This window comes from Peromyscus eremicus, chromosome 19 (assembly GCF_949786415.1).
Source record: "Peromyscus eremicus chromosome 19, PerEre_H2_v1, whole genome shotgun sequence".
Classification (NCBI taxonomy): domain Eukaryota; kingdom Metazoa; phylum Chordata; class Mammalia; order Rodentia; family Cricetidae; genus Peromyscus; species Peromyscus eremicus.
In genome coordinates this window covers 38,189,217-38,208,471 of record NC_081435.1, presented here as the reverse complement: position 1 = coordinate 38,208,471, position 19,255 = coordinate 38,189,217, and the positions used below count along the sequence as shown (strand labels likewise).

Below are 19,255 nucleotides of genomic sequence, written 5' to 3'. Positions count from 1 at the left end.
ACTACACTGGAGCTCAGAAATCTAGGTATATCCTGTTGGTTCACAAGAGCAAAATAAAGTCAACAAATGACTTAGGTACATTCCTGCAATTCTACTTGAACATCTCCAAGCTAAAACGCAACAGCATTACAAAGGTAACAGATAGATACCCAAACTAGCATTGCCATGTAGTTAGTACAAGATGGATTTTTCGATGTACTTACTAGATCTATGTAACTTACCATAAGAACATACAAACATTCTATGTGATAGTAAGGTTTTCAAGGACCACAGAAAAGAACAGTACTAACAGGCACATATTTCTGAGCTTCTATGGGTTAAACTAACTCAGAGCATGATAATATAAAGAATTAACTCTATTTTCCTCAAGATGTCCTTTCAATAAAGGGTATTTTGTTTGTTTGTTTTAAAAAAGGATGCCAGAAGCTACAACAGAAAGTACAAAATGAAGAAAATAACTGTCAAACAGTCCATACAAACAGCAATCTATATGAGGAAATATAATAGAAGAGAAAACATAAAGAGCCGGGTGGTGGTGGCACACGCCTTTAATCCCAGCACTCGGGAGGCAGAGCCAGGCGGATCTCTGTGAGTTTGAGGCTAGCCTGGTCTACAGAGCAAGATCCAGGACAGGCACCAAAACTATACAGAGAAACCCTATCTCCAAAAAAAAAGAACAGAAAACAAAAACATGTAGAATTCTATGACAAAGACATCTGATATGGAAATAAATTATCTTGGTCTTAAATTCCCTTTGAGGTTCTTATACTAAGCATTAATCATACTTGACCAGACATGTGCAGGCTGGAACAATTGACTATTACCCTAATTTTCAAAGGCTCCAAGTCAGAAAACCAGTCAAATTGGTAATGCTCCCTTAACACACAGTGAAATCACAACCAATCAACTGACCTTGGCATATATTTGCTTGTTTTCCGCCAGGAAAATCCATTTACAGCTCGTGGATGGGCCAGATACACAAAAGAAAAGTCAATTTCTCCTTGGGATTGTTTTTCTGAATCTTTATCTGGGGAGGTAACAGCTGGTCGCCAGTTTTCTACATTATACCATACTTTTAGAAGACAGTCATCCTAAGGAGAAAAAAAAGTATACAATGACCATATAACCTCAAACATTATTCAGGAAATATAAAATTAAGGGCTTCTTTTCCTTAAGCCAAAAATCAAGGAAGAGTGCAATACTAAAAAGAATAAGTCAGTTAATATTTATAAGTTCAAAAATAAAAGTACAGGAGGCTGGAGATAGCTCAATGGTTAGAGTATGTACTCCATAAGCAGAAGGATCTGAATTTGACTCTCCAGAACCCATATAGAAAAGTCAGGTGCCACAGTGCTTGCCTATAATCCCCGTTGAGAAGGCAGGTACAGGAGACCCTGGAGCTTTCTGGCCAGCCAATCCAATCTAGGCCACACTGAGATTCAGGCTCAATAGAAAATATGGTGGATACTCATCATGAAAGACACTACTTGATTTCTGGCCTTTATTCTTTGTGCACAAGCTTGCACATGTACCACATACACATGTACACACAAGGGTGGGTGTACATATAGTCTTAAAATATAATATAGTACAGACACACAATTTTACAACAGTATTCAAAATTTACCTTTCCAGCAGTGGCAAAAAATTCTCCATCTGGAGAAAACTTCATTAAATGGACTTGGGAAGCGGTTCTGTAAATTAAACAGAGAAGGGATAATCAGCAAGGAAACTAGGTTCAAAATAATTAGCAATATTCAAATTAAACTCTAGCAATTTCTTATTCTTACAGAATTTTTTTGGTAAGAGTTTCACACTCATTTCCCCGCTCCCCTTATAAGACGAGGTCTTGCAATGTGGTTCAGGTTAGGTCTTAATACCAGGTTAAGCAGCCCCCTGCCTCTACAACACATAGCTAGAACTACAGAGTACCACGCCTGACTCTAAAGGTTGACTCAAGTATTTTGTTGCTGAGAAATTTTTGTATGGTGATATTTTATTTGTGCTGAAATGTGATTTTATTTGTATGTTAATAAATAAAGTTACCTGGGGGTCAGAGCTAATAGCAAGCCATAGCAGAAGTCTGGCAGTGGTAGCACATACCCTTAATCCCGATCACATGACAGGCAAATTTCTGTGTGTTCAAGGACCCCACCAGCATGGAGACACACGCCTTTAATCTCAATACCAACCACAGAAGACCTGGAGGTCTGTATAGACAGGCAGTGACAAGGAGGTCATGTGGTTGGGTTTACAACCAATGAGAAGGCAGAACAGAAAGTCAATAAAATGACAGATACACAGGAAGTAGCTCTCTTTCTCAGGGGAAGGACGGCAGCAGCAGCAAAGGGTAAGAAGGCGGTTTTAAGTCTCAGCTCTCAGCTACTGCTCTGACCTCTTGGGCTTTTAACTCTGCATTTGGCTCTGTGTTTCTTATTTAATAAGACCGTTACATCTATATTTTTGTTAGTTTTGGTTTTTTGGGTTTTTTTGGTTTTTTGTTTTGCTTTTTTGTTGTCAGAGATTGAACTCAAGGGGTCTGCACATGCTAAGTACGTGCTTCACTAGGGACCTTCTCCAGACCCCTAACTTTTAAGCATATTCCAAAAAAGAAGAAGTTACTAAGATAGAAACTTAAATATAAAATACATATTTCTAAGTCATGCAAATGTAGGTAATTCCAACATTCAGAGGCAAACTTAAGAATATTGCAAGTTTCAGGCCAATGTGGCCTACATCATGACTACTTTAGGCAAGCAACGGATGTATGGTGAGGCTGTCTCAAAAACCAAACCTAGAGCAGTGGAAACTCCCTGGAATCTAGAAGGAGTGACCCTAGCTAAGTCTCCTAATAATGGAGGATACAGAGCCCAAACTGGCCACCTTCTATAACCAGGCTAGGCCCCCAGCAGCGGGACTGGGACATCAACCCAACCACAAAACCTTTGACCTACAATCTGTTCAGCCTGCAAGATATGCTGGGGCAATGATGGCATAAAGCTTGTGCAAGTGGCAACCCATGACTGGTTCAACTTCAGACCTATGTCACAAGAGGGAGCCCATGCCCAACACTGCCTGGATGGCCAGGAACCAGAGGCAGGATAGACCAGAGACACTGGGTAAAACTAAACATGGTGGCAAAAAGAAAGAAAGAGAGAGAGAGAGAGAGAGAGAGAGAGAGAGAGAGAGAGAGAGAGAGAAATGATTCCTAATAATCTTCTGTTATACTCATAAATCAGTGCCTAGCCAATTGTCATCAGAGAAGTGTCATCCAGCAACCAATGGGAGTAGATAGAGAGACCCACTGCCAAATACTACGAGGAGCCAGGGGACCCACCCCTGCTCCAAGAAGAGGGAGAGGAAGGACTGTAGGAGCCATAGGGGTTAAGGGACACCATGAGAATATGGCCCAGAGAATCAACTAAGCAAGGTTCATAGAGACTCACAGAAACTGAAGCAACAACCATGGACCCTGTATGGGTCTAAGCTAGGTCTTCTGCATATACCTTACAGTTGTGTAGCTTGGTGTTCTTGTGAGACTCCCAACAAAGTGTGATAAGTCTAATTCTCTTGCCTGCATTTGGACTCTCTTCCTCCTACTGGGTTGCCAAGTCCAGCTACAGTATGAGGGCTTATGCCGAGTCTTATTGTATCTTGTTAGGACATGTTCAGAGGATATCCCTAGGAGGGCTGATCATTTCTTTTTTTAAGGGAAAGAGAGGAGGAGTTGATCTAAGTCTGAGGGAAAGGGGAGATTAGAGAGGGACTGAGAGGAGTGGAGGGAGAGGAAACTGAGGTCAGAATATAATGTATAAGAGAAGAATAACAATGAAAAACAAACAAATGAAAAACAATTTCCTAAGAATCATACAAGTAATAATTGTATAAAACTTTACAAGCCCAACACCAAAGTAACAGCAATTTCCCCTTAAAGGCGAGAGAATTGTTTCCATTTCTAATGCTCCAATATACATTTTTCAGACAACAGTGTTTTTAAGTGAATTTTGCCTTCATCTGGGATATTTACTTAATGAAAGACTTCACGTGTGTTAAAAGAATTTAAATAATCATGAATTCAGCTACCCAGCTCTGCCTACCTATTGGCTCATTATCCCATATTGCCTTCCATTCTTAACACTCATATACATTGGAAACCCCCAGCATCATCAATGCTTTCCTTTTCTTCATCCAAATTCATGCTTAGCTAGATCTCTGTCAAAATGATTAGCAAAGAATGACAAGTAGGCTTTTTCCTTCTTTTGGGTGCAGTGCTGGGATCAAACCTAGGGCTTAATGTATGCTAGCGAAGCATTAGAGCACTGAGCTCTATCCCTAGCCCAACAAGAGGACTTCTATTGTAATTCTTTTACAATACAAGTACCCGTTACCTTTTACACATAATAAGTATTCAAAACAGATGGATGAAAAGAAGAAAATGCAATCACCTATAGTATCATTAATATGACAGTATTCTTCCTCAGACATACATCAGTCAACATATCAGTATATAGATTTTTCACACCTTTTCTTTCCAATTCGCTCCCATCTACTTTCTACAGAAGAGGAATGGAAGGACAGGTTGGAACACGATCATATTTAGTGGGAAGCAAAATCCTATTTATAGTTTACATTGTAGCAGCATTTACTTATTTACAAATGTGAACATTTCTGCATCTAGACGCATATGTGTCTAAGAATACAGACCTATGTCATTACTTCATTGGCTTTCAGTTTTCCAGGGTACACCACACAATGATTTGAAATATTTACTAGTTCACAACTATTTTCTCAGTTTTTCTGCAACAACAAAGTGATGCAATGAACATACATACACACGGTGTGTATGTGTGTTTGTGTGTGTGTGTGTGTGTGTGCGCGCGTGCGTGCGTGTATGTGTGTGTGTAAAAGCAAGCAAACATTCATGCTCACATCATTACCAAAAGCAACTTTAAGAAATGAGTTTGTTTCATCTTAAAGCTTACTGCCCATCATGAAGGGAAGTCAGGAGAGAAATGCAAGGCAGGAATCTGCAGATAGGAACTAAAGCAGAGGCCATGGAGAAATGCTACTTCCTAGCTTGCTCCTCTTGGCTTTCTTCTTATACACCCTAAAGTCCTGCCCAGTAACAGCACCACCTACAGTGGACAGGGCCCACTCACAACAAATATCAACCAGGAAAATCCCCCCACACGCTTGCCTAAAGGGCATTCTGATGGGGGCATTTACTCAATTGAGGTTCCCTTTTCTCAGATGACTAGCTTGTGTCAAGTTGACAAAAACCTGGCCAACACAGATATTTTACTCTATCTCTTATCACCTTATTTTTTGAGACAGTATCTCTCACTGAACCCAGAGCTTGACTTTCAGCTAGACTGGCTGGCTAGTCAACAAGCCCTTGGATCCTCCTGTTGCTGGCCTCCTACCTCTCACTCTGAGATTATACATGTGTCTGTTATGTTTGCCTTTTACATGGATGCAGGACATCCAAACTCAGGTCCTCACGCATGTATAGTAAACATTTACACAACCTAGCCATCTCCCCAGCCTGTACACTCATCACTCACCTGGTTAATCTTTGAGATATTCTTAAACTAAATTGTGAAAAATGTGCCAAGAGCAGCTGGCTTGTAATCCCAGCACTCAAGAGACTGGGGCATAGGATTTTGAGTTCAGGGCCAGCATAGCAAGACCCTTGTCTTTTCTTAAAACAATAACTATAGTAGCCTTTCTAAAAGCAAAACAAATCTTAGTATTCCTACTTAATCCCTCAGAAACTTCTGGATTCCTTCACAGTAAACAAAAAGACAAAGGCATCTGGATATGGTGGCTGTAGCAGTTTCAATGACAATGTCCCCATGAGTCATAGTCTGAATACTTGGTTGTCCCCTGGTGGAACTGATTGTGAAGGATTAGGAGGTGTGATCTTGTTGGAGATGTGTCACTGGGTTCAAGTTTTGAGGTTTCAAAAGACTTGCGCCACTGCCAGTGTGTGCTTTCTGCCTCCTTTTGCAAATCAAGACGTGAGCACTGCTGTGGGATGTCTTTCTGTACACTGTGAATAAGTGTTGCTCTCACTGGCTGATAAATATAGCAGTTTTGTCAATGGTGAGGCAGAATAAGGTTAGGCAGTACATTCAAACTGAAGACAGGAGAAAGAAGAGTGGAGTCAGGAGAGACACCAGCCTGTCACTCAAGAGCAACAAGATGCCAGCAGACCAGTAGTGCCACCGCCATATAGCAATATACAGATTAATACAAATGGGTTAATTTAAGATGAAAGAGCTAGCTAGCAAGAAGCCTCAGTCATAGGCCATACAATTTGTAATTTGTGTTTACTTGGGAACAAGTAGCTGCGGGACTGGGTGGGACACAGGAAAACTTCTAGCTACATCTTGTGTTCCAATGCGGGGCAAGGATTTCCACCTAAAACCGGTGAAAGCTTTAAAAAAGGATTCTAAAATGGAGCCAAGAGCAGCTTCCTAGTTTGTGTCTCTCATGGGGGCCACAGGACAGAAACACTATAGCATTTGAGCTTGAGCACAGCATGGTGGATTCTCTGCCACAGTACACATAGGCGTCTCCAAACTGCACAGGGCACTGTGTGGTGGATTTAGCTTTTACTAGTATAGACAAAATAAATAAATAAATAAATTAATTAATTAATTAATTAAAATAAAATAAAAATAAAAGGTTTCTGGACTACATGCTGCTCGATGGAGGCACAGACCCACTGCTTCTCAGAGTTGGCGGTGAGCATGGCTCCCAGAGCTGGCAGTAAACATACCTCTGCTATGTTGGGAAACCGAATGCGGCAGAGTCAACAGCCAAAGCCACCGCACAGCTTAGGAGTTTAAAATCTCTCCTGGACAGAAAGAAATTATAGATACACAATAAGACAGATTCAGATAGAATAAACCTCAAAAAGGTTTACGGTGTGTGTAAAATGTATGTAGACTTGGAAGAGAGAGGAAAATGAGTATAGGCAGTTATAAAAAGAAATAGTTTTTAAAAATAAAGTCTTTAAAGAGACAGTAAAAATAATATAAAAGAAATAAGCCACATAAAGATGGAAAATACAGAGTCTGAATTATGCATATTGTGTTTTCTTTAAATTTCTGACTGTTAATGAGCTAACTGCAGAAAGACATTTGATTGTAAAGGCTGCTAAGTTAAACCAATATATATATATATATATTTTAAAGGTATCTTGACTTCAAAATTTGGATCTAAGGATATGTTGCTTTGGAAAAGATGCTCTGCTTTTGTTTGCACAGGAAGCAAGAAGCTGTGGATTTGTTCCAGGTTAAGATGGATCAGATTTGATCAAGCCAGACCTCCTGAACCTTGACAAATGGTATCTATCAACAAAGGTTATATACCTGGTCTTCCCAGGGCTTGACTATTATCTCAAATTTTTTCAGGATTCCCGTAAGATTGCCAGGACCCTCAATCAGCAGGAAATAGTAAGAAAAGCTACACCCAAATTCCCAAAATACTGTTTATAAATGTTTATTTTATTTAAAGTGGGTGGATTATAAATGCAATCTCTTTCTAAAGCAGAAAAGGGGATATAGATATGATAGGACAAAAGGGTAGATTATTAAATCTACTTTTGAAAAGCAACAACTTGTCTGAAATATTTTACACTGCTATGGATTTTAATTTATTGATACAAATTTAAAGTTAATTTTATTGTACTGTATGTATATTTCTTCTCTTGTTTAAGGTATTATGTTTATGCAATTCATTTAAAATTGTAATACATAATTAAGAACTACAGATTAATAATCATTTATGATAATCAAATATATAGTCAAGTTAGTTAAGTTTTCTAGGTATACAAAGATATATTTCAATTAGGTAGGTAGTCTTCAAAACATTTTGCAGGACATAAAGGAAAGTGACTGATGAACTCTGCCAATAGGCAAGACAATCTTCCAAATTTCATGCTTCACTAAAAAGTCTGCCAGAGACTCTAGGCCTTTAGGCTGAAGATGGATGTCCCAATGTTGTAGAGGAACTTTGGATGACAGTCCAGGCAGCCAGATGTCTCTGTCATTTCTAGAATTTTGGAAGTTGCTTACAATGCACTTCCTGTTTACTAGGTAATATATCCTTCTGGGGTCTTTGATGGAGTTGAAGACTAGAAAGTTTAATTATAGTTTTCCTTAGTTATGATAAAAGGTGAATTAAATATAAAACTTTAGACTCACAAATACAGGATAGAATATTTTCTTTAATTTTACCAAATACAAATAGACTAGATATTGTAACTGTAATTCTTGCTTGATAACTGTTTTGTTATATACAATTTTACTATGTTAAAGTTAAAACCTTCCTTTTTGATTAGACAGAAAAGGGGAAGTACTGTGGGATGTCTTTCTGTACACTGTGAATATGTGTTGCTCTCGTTGGCTGATAAATAAAGCTGTTTTGCCAATGGTGAGGCAGAATAAGGTTAGGCAGTACATTCAAACTGAAGACAGAGAGGAAGAAGGGTGGAGTCAAGAGAGACACCAGCCTGTTACCCAAGGAGGAACAAGATGCTAGCAGACCAGTAATGCTACCGCCATATGGCAATATGTAGATTAATAGAAATGGGTTAATTTTAGATGAAAGAGCTAGCTAGCATGAAGCCTGAGCCATAGGCCATACAGTTTGTAATTAATATAAGCCTCTGTGTGTTTACTTGGGACCAAGCAGCTGCGGGACCAGGTGGGACACAGGAAAACTTCCAATTACAAGCTCTCAGCTGTTCCTGCCACCATGCCTTTGTTCCACTATCATGGACTCTAACCTTCTGACACTATAAGCAAGCCCAACTAAACACTTTATTTTACAAGTTGCCTTGGCCGTGGTGTTTTGTCACAGCAACAGGAAAGTGAATAAGCCAATAGTAATGCCAAGAGTCCCAGCTACTGAGGAGACTGAGGTAAGAGGATCACTTTAGTGTGTAAGACCAGCCTGAGCAACATAGCAAGAGATTTCCCTCCTTCTGAAATGTCCTCACAATGATGTATAAACAGTTCTCCTCTATCATTCTGTGTCTTGCTAATGTCACTCTAGCCACCAGTTAAACACTCATACATACAGAACTTTGATGACATCAATTTCTTTCAGTTTGGTTCTCCAATGTGACCTCTGGTTCTCTTTCACTTACCTTGCTTACTTTTTGTCTTCAAAGTTCTTATCTCAAACATGTCAGCAGTGTTTCAAGCACATCACCAGTAAGGAATGTGATCAAAACTGAACTTTGAGATGTATGCTAGTCATCCTAAAGTGATCCTAAATCAAAACATACAGTCTCTGATCTTGAACTTTACTACTTGCTTAATAAGAAACAGTCTCAAATCAATAGTTGTTGTGCCTATTCTAAGTTACTGTTGCATTCTCTGAACTTAAACAGTCTTTCCTCCCTTCTCACAAATACACAAAGTACATTTTATTGAACCAACTTATAAAATAAAAAATGCAGGACAGGTTTACTCTCTAGTCAATTGCTTACTTGCAATTCCAAATGCACACCCAATCTCCAAAATTAAGACTTGTTCTAGGATTTTCATCTTCAGTTTGCTTCCTTGAGTTAGTATTACACCAGAGCTGAAGACAGCTGGAACCAGTTAAAAGACGATTACCTAAAGAAATATACAAATATATTATTCACCATTTATTATGTAGATAGTTAACACTGAGTTAAGATACATACTCAAGAATCTTGTAAGACTATAAAATATAACACAGTTTCTAAACAGAAACTGCAAAAGAATAATTTGAGGTTGGCTACATGGCTCAGAGGGTAGCATTTACTTCTGAGCCTAATGACTGGAGTTCTATTCCCAGAACCCTCATGATAGAAGATAGAACCAACTCCTGCAAATTGTCCTCTGACCCCCATATATGAACCATAGCATGGGCATACCCATACATATATACACATAATAAATAAGTACTGTAGTTTTAATAAAGAAATATATGTACTAAAAACAAAAGAATAAATTAAAAAAAAAAAAAAAACTGGACCTGTGAACATCTTGCTATGGAAGGAAACGATCCTATGAATCCCTGTCCTTCCCTTGGGGATTATTAACAGATAATGGTAACTGGGGGGAGGGACCAGTGAGTGCCCATCCCTCCCTGATTATCTACAGGTTATCAGTCCTGAGAGAGAAAAAAACATTTTGTGTTACAGCCATTGGTAGGGAGCCCATACTCTTGGAAATAATCTCTCACTCAGGATTCTGTAAGAAATGCTAATAAAATGCAATGAGAAAGGAAGGAAAGGAGGAGGGAGGGAGGGAGGACAAGGAAAAAGAAAGGAAACAAGAAAAGAAAAAGTTTAATCCAGCAAAAGCAGAACTTCAGGTCAGAAATTTATAAATCCATGTATCTACATCATTTAATTAGCCAAGCAAATTGGATCTAGTTGGGCAATCTTTGAACTTCAATTTTCTTATCTGTAAATTCAGAGCTTTCTGGCGTTATAAGGATTAACTGTAACTTGTACAAAGTCTGTAGCTAGGCCCCCATGCAATATGACTTTCCCACATCTCTAACAAGAATGGAATCTGTTTCTCTTATTTCTTAAATACCTGGACTCCCACTTTGTTCTGAACAGAGAATGAAACAGGAAAATCCTCTGGATAAGGAAGGCCAGGCTTTAAGAGTATTTGCCGCTTAAACTTGCAATCTCAAAATTTAACCACCATGTAAAATTTACACTACCCTGTTGTAGAGGCTGCATGAGAGACAGGCCACATGGAGAACAAAGGTATCCCACTAGAGAACTAGCCAAAGGTCCATACATGTGAACAAAGTCTTTCTTTGACCCTTTATAAGAAAGGTACTTCAGGTAATACACAGATAAGAGACAAAGCATTCCCACAAAACCCTGTAGCAATTCCAACCCATAGAACAAAAGCAGGAAAATGATTGTTGCTTTAATCTATGAAATATTTATTTTTATTTTATATGTGTGTTTTTGTCTGCATGTATGTCTGTGTACCACATCCTTTAGGACTGAACTTACAGTTATGAGCCACCATGTGGTTGCTGGGAATAGAACTAAGTTCCTCTGGAAGAAAAACCAGTGCTCTTCACTGTTAGCCATCTCTCCAGCCCCAAGTTATGTATTTTTTAATGCAAATACATATATTACTTAGAAGTAACTTCTTTTTCCTATTTTATCTAATTGTTAAAATCTTTCAAAAAGTCAGATCAAAAGAAGCCTTGTCAACAAAATCTTAATTCCAGAGAGAATTATCTCTTTTTCCAAAAGTAACAGTTATTCTGCATAATATTTATCATGTCCTATCATTTACTATTGCTTGTATTTGTCTTCATTTCAGTACAAATTATAAAAGGGCAGTTTGCTTTATTTACTTTTATATTTACCACAGTTTGACTGCTGTGGGATGTTCTGTATGTTAAATGTGTTGCTCTGATTGGTTAATAAATAAAATGCTGATTGGCCAGTAGCCAGACAGGAAGTATAGGTGAGACAAGCAGAGAAGAGAATTCTGGGAAGAGAAAGGCTGAGTCAGGAGATGCTGCCAGCCGCCGCCACCATGAGTACCAGCATATAAGATACTCGTAAGCCACAAGCCATGTGGCAAGGTATAGATTTATAGAAATGGGTTAATTTAAGATGTATGAACTACACAGCTAGAAGCCTGAGGCATTAGACCAAACAGTTTAAATAATATAAGCATCTGTATGTTTATTTTATAAATGGGCTACGGGACTGCTGAGACTTGGCAGGACCCTAAGAGAAAAACTCAAGCTACATTTGACAGATGAAAGAGTAATAAAAACAAATTAGTTCAGTGACATTTGTTCCTGCTATTCTTGTTAAATTCCTTACCTGTGGGATCCCAAGTTATATTATGTGCTATTGAGTCCAGAAAAAATTGGCCACTTTTCTGCCACTGACTATAAAGTTCCTAAAATGAGAAAAGAAGTCAGTTAGCTAATTGTGATTAGCATCTTTTATATCAAATGAACATGTTCACATTTGTAGTGCTCATATTAATGCAGTCATTTTTTTAGGAGAACAAAACAATTCAGTCAAGAGAAATAGGAATTACACCAGTGATTCCAAACCTGTGGGTTGAGACCTGTTTGAGGGTCACATATCAGATATCCTGCATATGAGATATTTACATTGTGATTAATAACAGTTGCAAAATTACAGTTATAAAGTAGCAACAAAAATAATTTTATGGTTGGGGGGTCACTACAACATGAGTAACTGTATTAAAAGGTCACAGCATTGGGAAGACTGAGAACCACTAATTAGATGATAAAGAAGACTCTTGAAAGATGACCCACGGCTAGGATCTGAAAGTCTATCCTTAGTATAAAAAACCAATAAACATGTATCTTAACTAACCTCACATCAAACATTTCTTACAGTATGTGTATTTTATTATAATAAAGTCCAAAGTGTAATTTTAAATGTGTGTCCATGGGTCCAATAATTTAAATATTCTTCCCTTAATGTTTCACCCCTTTCTGAGACACATTACTTCCTTAATATATTACTTTCCCACTCTTTCAAACATCTTTTATTTGAACCTACAAATCAGTTAAAAAAAATACACGTGGCATTATATATACAAATTAAAACTGAGGTATCCTTACCACTAGTATACAACGCAACATTTCCTACTGTAGTTCATTTTAAGTTCAAACTGTGGCCTATTAAATTAACCCATAAATACTGTCTTACTGCAATGGTCCTCAAACTTCCATACAACAAAAAATAGCCTATGCTATTTATTAAAAGTTCAAGTTTCCAAATCCATGCCCCCAAATTCAGGTTCAAAAAGTGAACTTTGAAGCACGGGAATATGGACTTTAAACGAATACCTCAGGTGATTTTGATACCACACATCGAGTACAGTATACCCTTTTAGGAAATAAAGGGCACTGCCAGAATAGCTCTTAATCACAGTGAACATCAGAGCCCTCAACAGAACTAGACACACAGATGAATACAAGCGTATCCCCAGTTTTGGGCAGTCCTAAGGTAAGAGCTGAACATAAGAACTTACTAATAATTTATAAAGAGTATTAATAATTATATTACTGCTATTCACAGTGCTAAGGATTGAGCTTACAGCTTTGCACACACTAGGTAAGCACTCTATCCCTGAGCTACATCCCCAGCACCAACAATAATCCAAAAGTACACCTCTCACAAAGAACCACCACCTCAAAAGAATATTTCAGAGTGTATAAGAAAAATCAGAGTATCTTTTGTATCAGGATCTAAGGAGTGTTTGAAACTAGATTTCAGTATGACAGATTTTGTCCAACTCTGTCCTTTCCACTTTTCCCCCTCAACAGGATATACTGTGCAAACAAACACTAGCCTGATCTTGCTGAGTGTTTTACACTATTATATTCATCAAGAATACTCATTTTGATTAAAAAGAAAAAATACAGTTTTAAATTAATCTATTCTTCTAAATACAGGCATTTTAACATAACTAACTTTCAAACTGTTTTCCTCATCAGGGTTGCTGAGTATAGAAAGACTGTGTTCTTTGTTGTGGAATATTTGTGTACACTGTAAAGATATGTCTCTGCCTAAGGTACCTTGTCACTGGGGTAAGGAAGAGCTGAATGGCTAGGCAGGAGAAAAGAAGTGGGACTTCTGGGCAGAGGGAAGAAGAAAGGCAGAAACCCTAGCGAGACGCAGACCAAGTCGGACATAGGTTATAGAGGTACCTGAGCTACATGGCAGAACATAGATTTAAAAATATGGGTTAATTACATTATAAGAGCTAGTTGGTGACAAGCCTAAGCTAAAGGACAAGCTTTCATAATTCATGATAAGTCTCTGTGTCATTATGTGGGGTCAGTGAGCCCATGAGAAAGTACTACTGCATTTGGCACCCAACGTGTGGCATAACTGTACTGATGGAGAAATCACACAGGCCGGTGCCACCTCAGTCACTGCCTGGGCCTCTCAGCAGCACTCACAACAGTGAGTGCCACTCTCAGGAACTCCAGAAAGTGGCCTCAGAAACTTCCCAGAGCTGAGTCAGTAAACAAAGCTACTGCCAGTATACCCCCACCCCACCCTGACCTTACCCCTACCCCACATGAGGCCAGGTTCTTAGGGACCCAAGGGAGGCGGAGTAAGTCACCAGAGCAGCTTGGGGGAAGGCCTAGCTGCTACTGCAAAGCAGTTTTAAGCTTTGGCTCACTAAGTCAGAGAGTGCTGGAGGCACTTAGTAAAGCCAGGTCCAGACTGAAAAAAAAAAAAAAAACCTCTATATAGGTACAGAATGGTTAAAAATGTGCTTAGGTGCTGAAGAAAATGGGTACAGACAGTCATAAAAATACAAAACAAAACAACAAAACCAAATAGTTTAAAAGTTATAATAAAGTCTTTTGTTTTGTTTTGTTTTGACACAGGGTTTCTCTGTATAGCTTTAGTGCCTGTCCTAGAACTCACTTTGTGATCTGGCTGGCCTCGAACTCACAGAGATCCAACTGGCTCTGCCTCCCAAGTGCTAGGATTAAAGGCATGTGCCAACACCGCCCGCTATAATGAAGTCTTTAAAGAGAAAGTAAAGTAATATATAAAAAAATAAATAAGCCATGAAAAGATGGGAAATAAACAGGCATGTCTGGATCCTATATGGTGCTTTGTTGACTTTGAATTTTTTAGATGCTAATGTATAAAAAAACAACAGCTTCGGGGAGACACTGGATTATGGAAACTGTCAAATTAAACCAACCTATATATTTTAAGAATTTCTTAACTTCAAAATGGAAGTCAGAAAATATGTTGCATTGGGGAAGAGTTTATGCCTTTGTTTCCACAGGAAACAAAATGTTATGGTTCTTTTCAAAATTAATGAAGCTCAGACTTGATTGGGGGAGGCCTCCTGAAAATCGTGGCTACAAACATGAAGAAAGATTACAGGACAGGAGACATATATATTGATCCCTTGACATGGGAAGAGCTGAGACTGGATTTGACATGATAAATCTTGTTGGCTACAGAGTCCTCATGACTTATTACTGCCAACCTTTTATATAGCATAGATAGAGATTTATATTACGGTTTGGTTATGCAGTCCAAATGGACTTATAAAGTTGACAGATGCCTTTTACCTGCTCAAATATAAAACAAAAACTCATCTTTAGCTGACTTGTGCACACTGCACATTCTATACTTGTGTTAATACAGACATATGTTACCTTTAAAACTACAAATCAAAGACAAAAAAAGGACCAGACACCAATAAAGACAAGTAGTCTAAGTGATCCAGCCTCTCAGAATGTCTCTTTGCAGTTTTATAAAAATTCTGTATCCGGAACAACTTCAAAGCTGCTAGTTGAGATTGTCCAGCCTCACAACCTACTCTAGCCAGGCCTTCTGATAAGCTCTGTACTTTCCTTATCACAGAGACTAGAAAAGAGCTAGTTCTCCCAGGATTTGACCAATATCTCAATTTTCTCAGGATCCCCTAAAGATGCTGTCACCCCCCCCACACACACAAAACAGGAAGTAATTATAAGAACATTACACCCACATTCCCAAAAGGTAGGGTGGGTGTTTTTTGGTTGTTCCATGGATTAGAGTTTATCATCATTTAGAGGGGGTTGATTGCAAGCTGTTATTGGTCATAGTAAGGGAGGAAACTAAACAAAAGAGATTAGTTTCAGGGATCTCATTCTGAAAAAAAAAGGGCAGATATAGGAATGATAGGATAAAAGGGTAGATTATTGAATCTACTTTTAAATTAAAAAAGCAACTACTAGTCTAAATATTTTACACTGGTATGAGTTTTTGTATACTGACACAAATTAAGATTATTTTTGTTTTACTCTATATGTTTCCACTCTTGTTTATGGTATTTTTGTATACTGAAACAAATTTAAGGTTATTTTTATTTTAACATACTGTATATATGTTTCTATTCTTGCTTATGCGGTTTACTTTAAAATGTAATGTAAAATTCTAGTTCTTAAAGGCCACACTGAAACAAATTTAAGGTTATTTTTGTTTTAACATACTGTATATATGTTTCTATTCTTGCTTATGCAGTTTACTTTAAAATGTAATGTAAAATCCTAGTTCTTAAAGGCCATTATTACAAATTGTTTAAGATAATTAAGAAATACAGGTTAGAAGTTAGTCATCTATAACAATCAAATTTGTAGCCATGTTAGGTATGTTTTCAAGATCAAACATATAATTTAGATAGACAGATGGTCTTCACACACTTCAGAGACCTACAGAATATGGCATTTAAGATGTTTTAATAGGCTTTTCATGACAGTGAGACATGTCTGCTCCTGGCAGCACCAATTACCTCAAAAGAAGTTGATGGGCATTGAAGAACCTCCATATGGAGTTTGCTTTCATTGTGGCAAAGTTAGCCACTGAGTAAGAAACTGCCCTTGCCTCAACTACTGACAGTATGTTGTCAAAATTGGACAAGCAGGACACAAAAGAAGGTGACTGCCAAACTTTGCCAAGACAAGGTAGGACAGTCTTTCAAAATTCCTACTTCACAAAAATGTCTGTCAGATATTCTAGGTCTGTATGCTAGAGATGGATACCCCAACACTGCAGAAGAACCTTTGGGTGACTGTTCAGGCAGCCAGCTGTTTCTGTCAACTCTATAGTTTTTGGAAGTTGCTTGCTCTGTACTTCCTGTTTATCAAGTAATATTATAGCCTTCTTGGGTCTCTGATGGGGTTGAACAATAGATAGTTCTAGTTTATAGTTTTCCTTGTTACCAAATCTAGAAAAGAAAATTATGAAAGAGATATAAAGTATCTAAGGTTGAGAGACATAAAAGCTTAAATTGTTTTTCTAAGAAAATGTTTTGAGGTCTAAAAACATAGTTTGGGGTTGGTAATACAAGTTAGGATAGAAAGTAAATTAGGTACAAAACTTTGGGCTCACCAAGATAAGATAGGTATTGGAGTATTTTCTCTGAATTTGCCAAATGCAAATGGACTGGACATTGTGAATGTAATTCTTACCTGATAATTGTTCTTAATGTATAGTTTTACTTTCCTTTTTGTTTAGATAAAAAGGGAGAAATGTTGTAGAACATTTGTGTATACTGTAAAGATGTGTCTCTAAGGATTTCTGTGTGTGTGTGTGTGTGTGTGTGTGTGTGTGTGTGTGTGTTATATAAGTTATATAAGAGCTAGTTGGAGATAAGCCTAAGCTAAAGGCCAAGCTTTCATAATTAATAAGACTCTATGTCGTTATTTGGGGTTGGCGGTCCCAACGAGAAAGTACTACTACAGTTCTTGGGAAGGGAACTACCTTTAAAATACATTTTTAAGGTTTGGCAAGATGGCTAAGGGTAAAGGCTGCTGTCACCAAGCCTGACAACATACAATAGATCTCCTGCACCCACAGGATGGAAGGAGAGAATGTCTGCAAATGGTCCTCTAGCCTCCACAGGTGGCCTCTCCCCAGTTAAATAAATGTAACAAAAACTTTAAAAGAATAGTTTAGTACTGCCAATCACTTAATACAGAGGTAAGGCCCTCTAATACTGGATTAACTAGATAATCCACAGACACCAACAGAAATCACAGAGAATTTTAGAAACTCTTTATGAAACTGAATGCTGGTAAGTGCCCAGCATAGTGGCACTTGGGAGGCTGAGACAGGACAATTGAGAGTGCAAGGTTTATCTGAACTCATGGTGAGTTCCAGGCTTGTTTTGGGCTACTGGGCAAGATTCTGTCTCAAAAAGAAGGGAAAAGTGTGTGTGTGTGTGTGTGTGTGTGTGTGTGTGTGTGTGTGTGTAGGGGTGGGGGAGTAATTTGTAAGATATTACTGATTCAAATAAAAATGACCCCCAAATCATCAGAAGCTATATAAGGGTATTTCTACCATTAAAACACTATTTAATTCTCTACATTTCTGACCTTTAATATATCATCCTATTAACAACTTGAGCAAAGAGGGTCATAAGCAGCCTCTACTAAGACCACATAGGCAAAAGCAACAGAAACAGAAATCAATCCTACAACTTCTAACCATATTCTTTCACTTCATTAGGCTGATGCTTTCATGTGGTTTAGGAATCACTGGTTTAATATTTATGGTGACTACAAAGACATGCAAAACAATGTGACTCATCTGTTATATTTATAAACTATTAGTTAACAAACTTCCTAATTTCTTATATATTTTCCTTATAAGGAACAACATTTACTGATCTGAGAGCAACTATATTACATAATAAAAGCAAAAAATTAGGTCCTAGAAATGTCTTAATTCTGAAAGCAAATCATGTAACTGTAAGAACTATAAACATGAAAAGGCAGAAAACTGCTTAAGTGTGCTCTACAAACCAAGAATAAAGTGCCACTTATGGTTAAACAACAGTGTCTGGTAGTAGAATAAAGTAACTTCCAAACTTTAAGTTATCAGTTCTTTGCCTATTATGAAATAAAAGTGTCAGAAGAAAAACAAAGCACTTTAAGACATTTGGTTGACACAATTTAGTATAATTCAATTCCAATAAAAAAATTTAATTGTATTTTAATATGAACATTGGACTTAACATTTATCTTCAATTATAGTCTATAATTTATACTAGATTACTGAATGGTCACTTTGACTTTATACTAGACATATTTCAATTCCTAAAAGAAAAATAATAAATTACTGACCAAATTTTTCCTTTTTTTCGGGAGGCTGACAGGTTCGAAAACAGAGATAACATTTCCATAGGATGCTGCAATCTTTTAAAAAGAAAGACAATTATAAATAGATTAACATACTTATATATCAAAAGAGCAAATGAAAGAATTATTATAGTTACATTTTAAATATGCAAATACATGATTTCAAACATCAATACTTAAGAATGTCAGTTTTGAAGACCATCATATGGGATCAGAATCCCAGCACTGCTACCTTCTGTACATATTTTCTGAGATTTCTCTGTATTTATTTTCTAACAATCCTATGTTGAGAAATGAAAAGAATATTCATATAGCACTTAGTATGGAATAAACAATAGTATGCACTATAATGTAAATTATTCTCCTCACAGCAGAAAGTATGTAAATATAACCTTTGCCAAATACGAAATATGACATAATTATAAAAATGAGTTTTAAGGTTATCTATCTTTGGAGTTCATAATTCTACCAACAAATAATTTAACTTCATAAAAATGAAATTTAAGATCTATTCTGTATCAATTCCCTGAGTACAATTTTTAACATTTATGTTTTTAAAATGTCTTCATTT

At 37.4% G+C, this 19,255-nt stretch overlaps 1 protein-coding gene across 3 annotated transcripts in view; it reads right to left on the bottom strand.

The window, feature by feature from the left end:
• The window catches only part of Dmxl1 (Dmx like 1), a 150,826-nt gene that overhangs the window by 118,841 nt on the left and 12,730 nt on the right, over window positions 1–19,255 (bottom strand). For all 3 annotated transcript variants that reach the window (XM_059246411.1, XM_059246409.1, XM_059246410.1), the window contains exons 3-7: window positions 18,670–18,741; window positions 11,861–11,939; window positions 9,506–9,635; window positions 1,628–1,694; window positions 913–1,091 (exon numbers count right to left, since the gene is read on the bottom strand). In XM_059246411.1, the coding sequence (XP_059102394.1) occupies window positions 913–1,091; window positions 1,628–1,694; window positions 9,506–9,635; window positions 11,861–11,939; window positions 18,670–18,741 (527 nt within the window). The remainder of the gene's footprint in view (window positions 1–912; window positions 1,092–1,627; window positions 1,695–9,505; window positions 9,636–11,860; window positions 11,940–18,669; window positions 18,742–19,255) is intronic.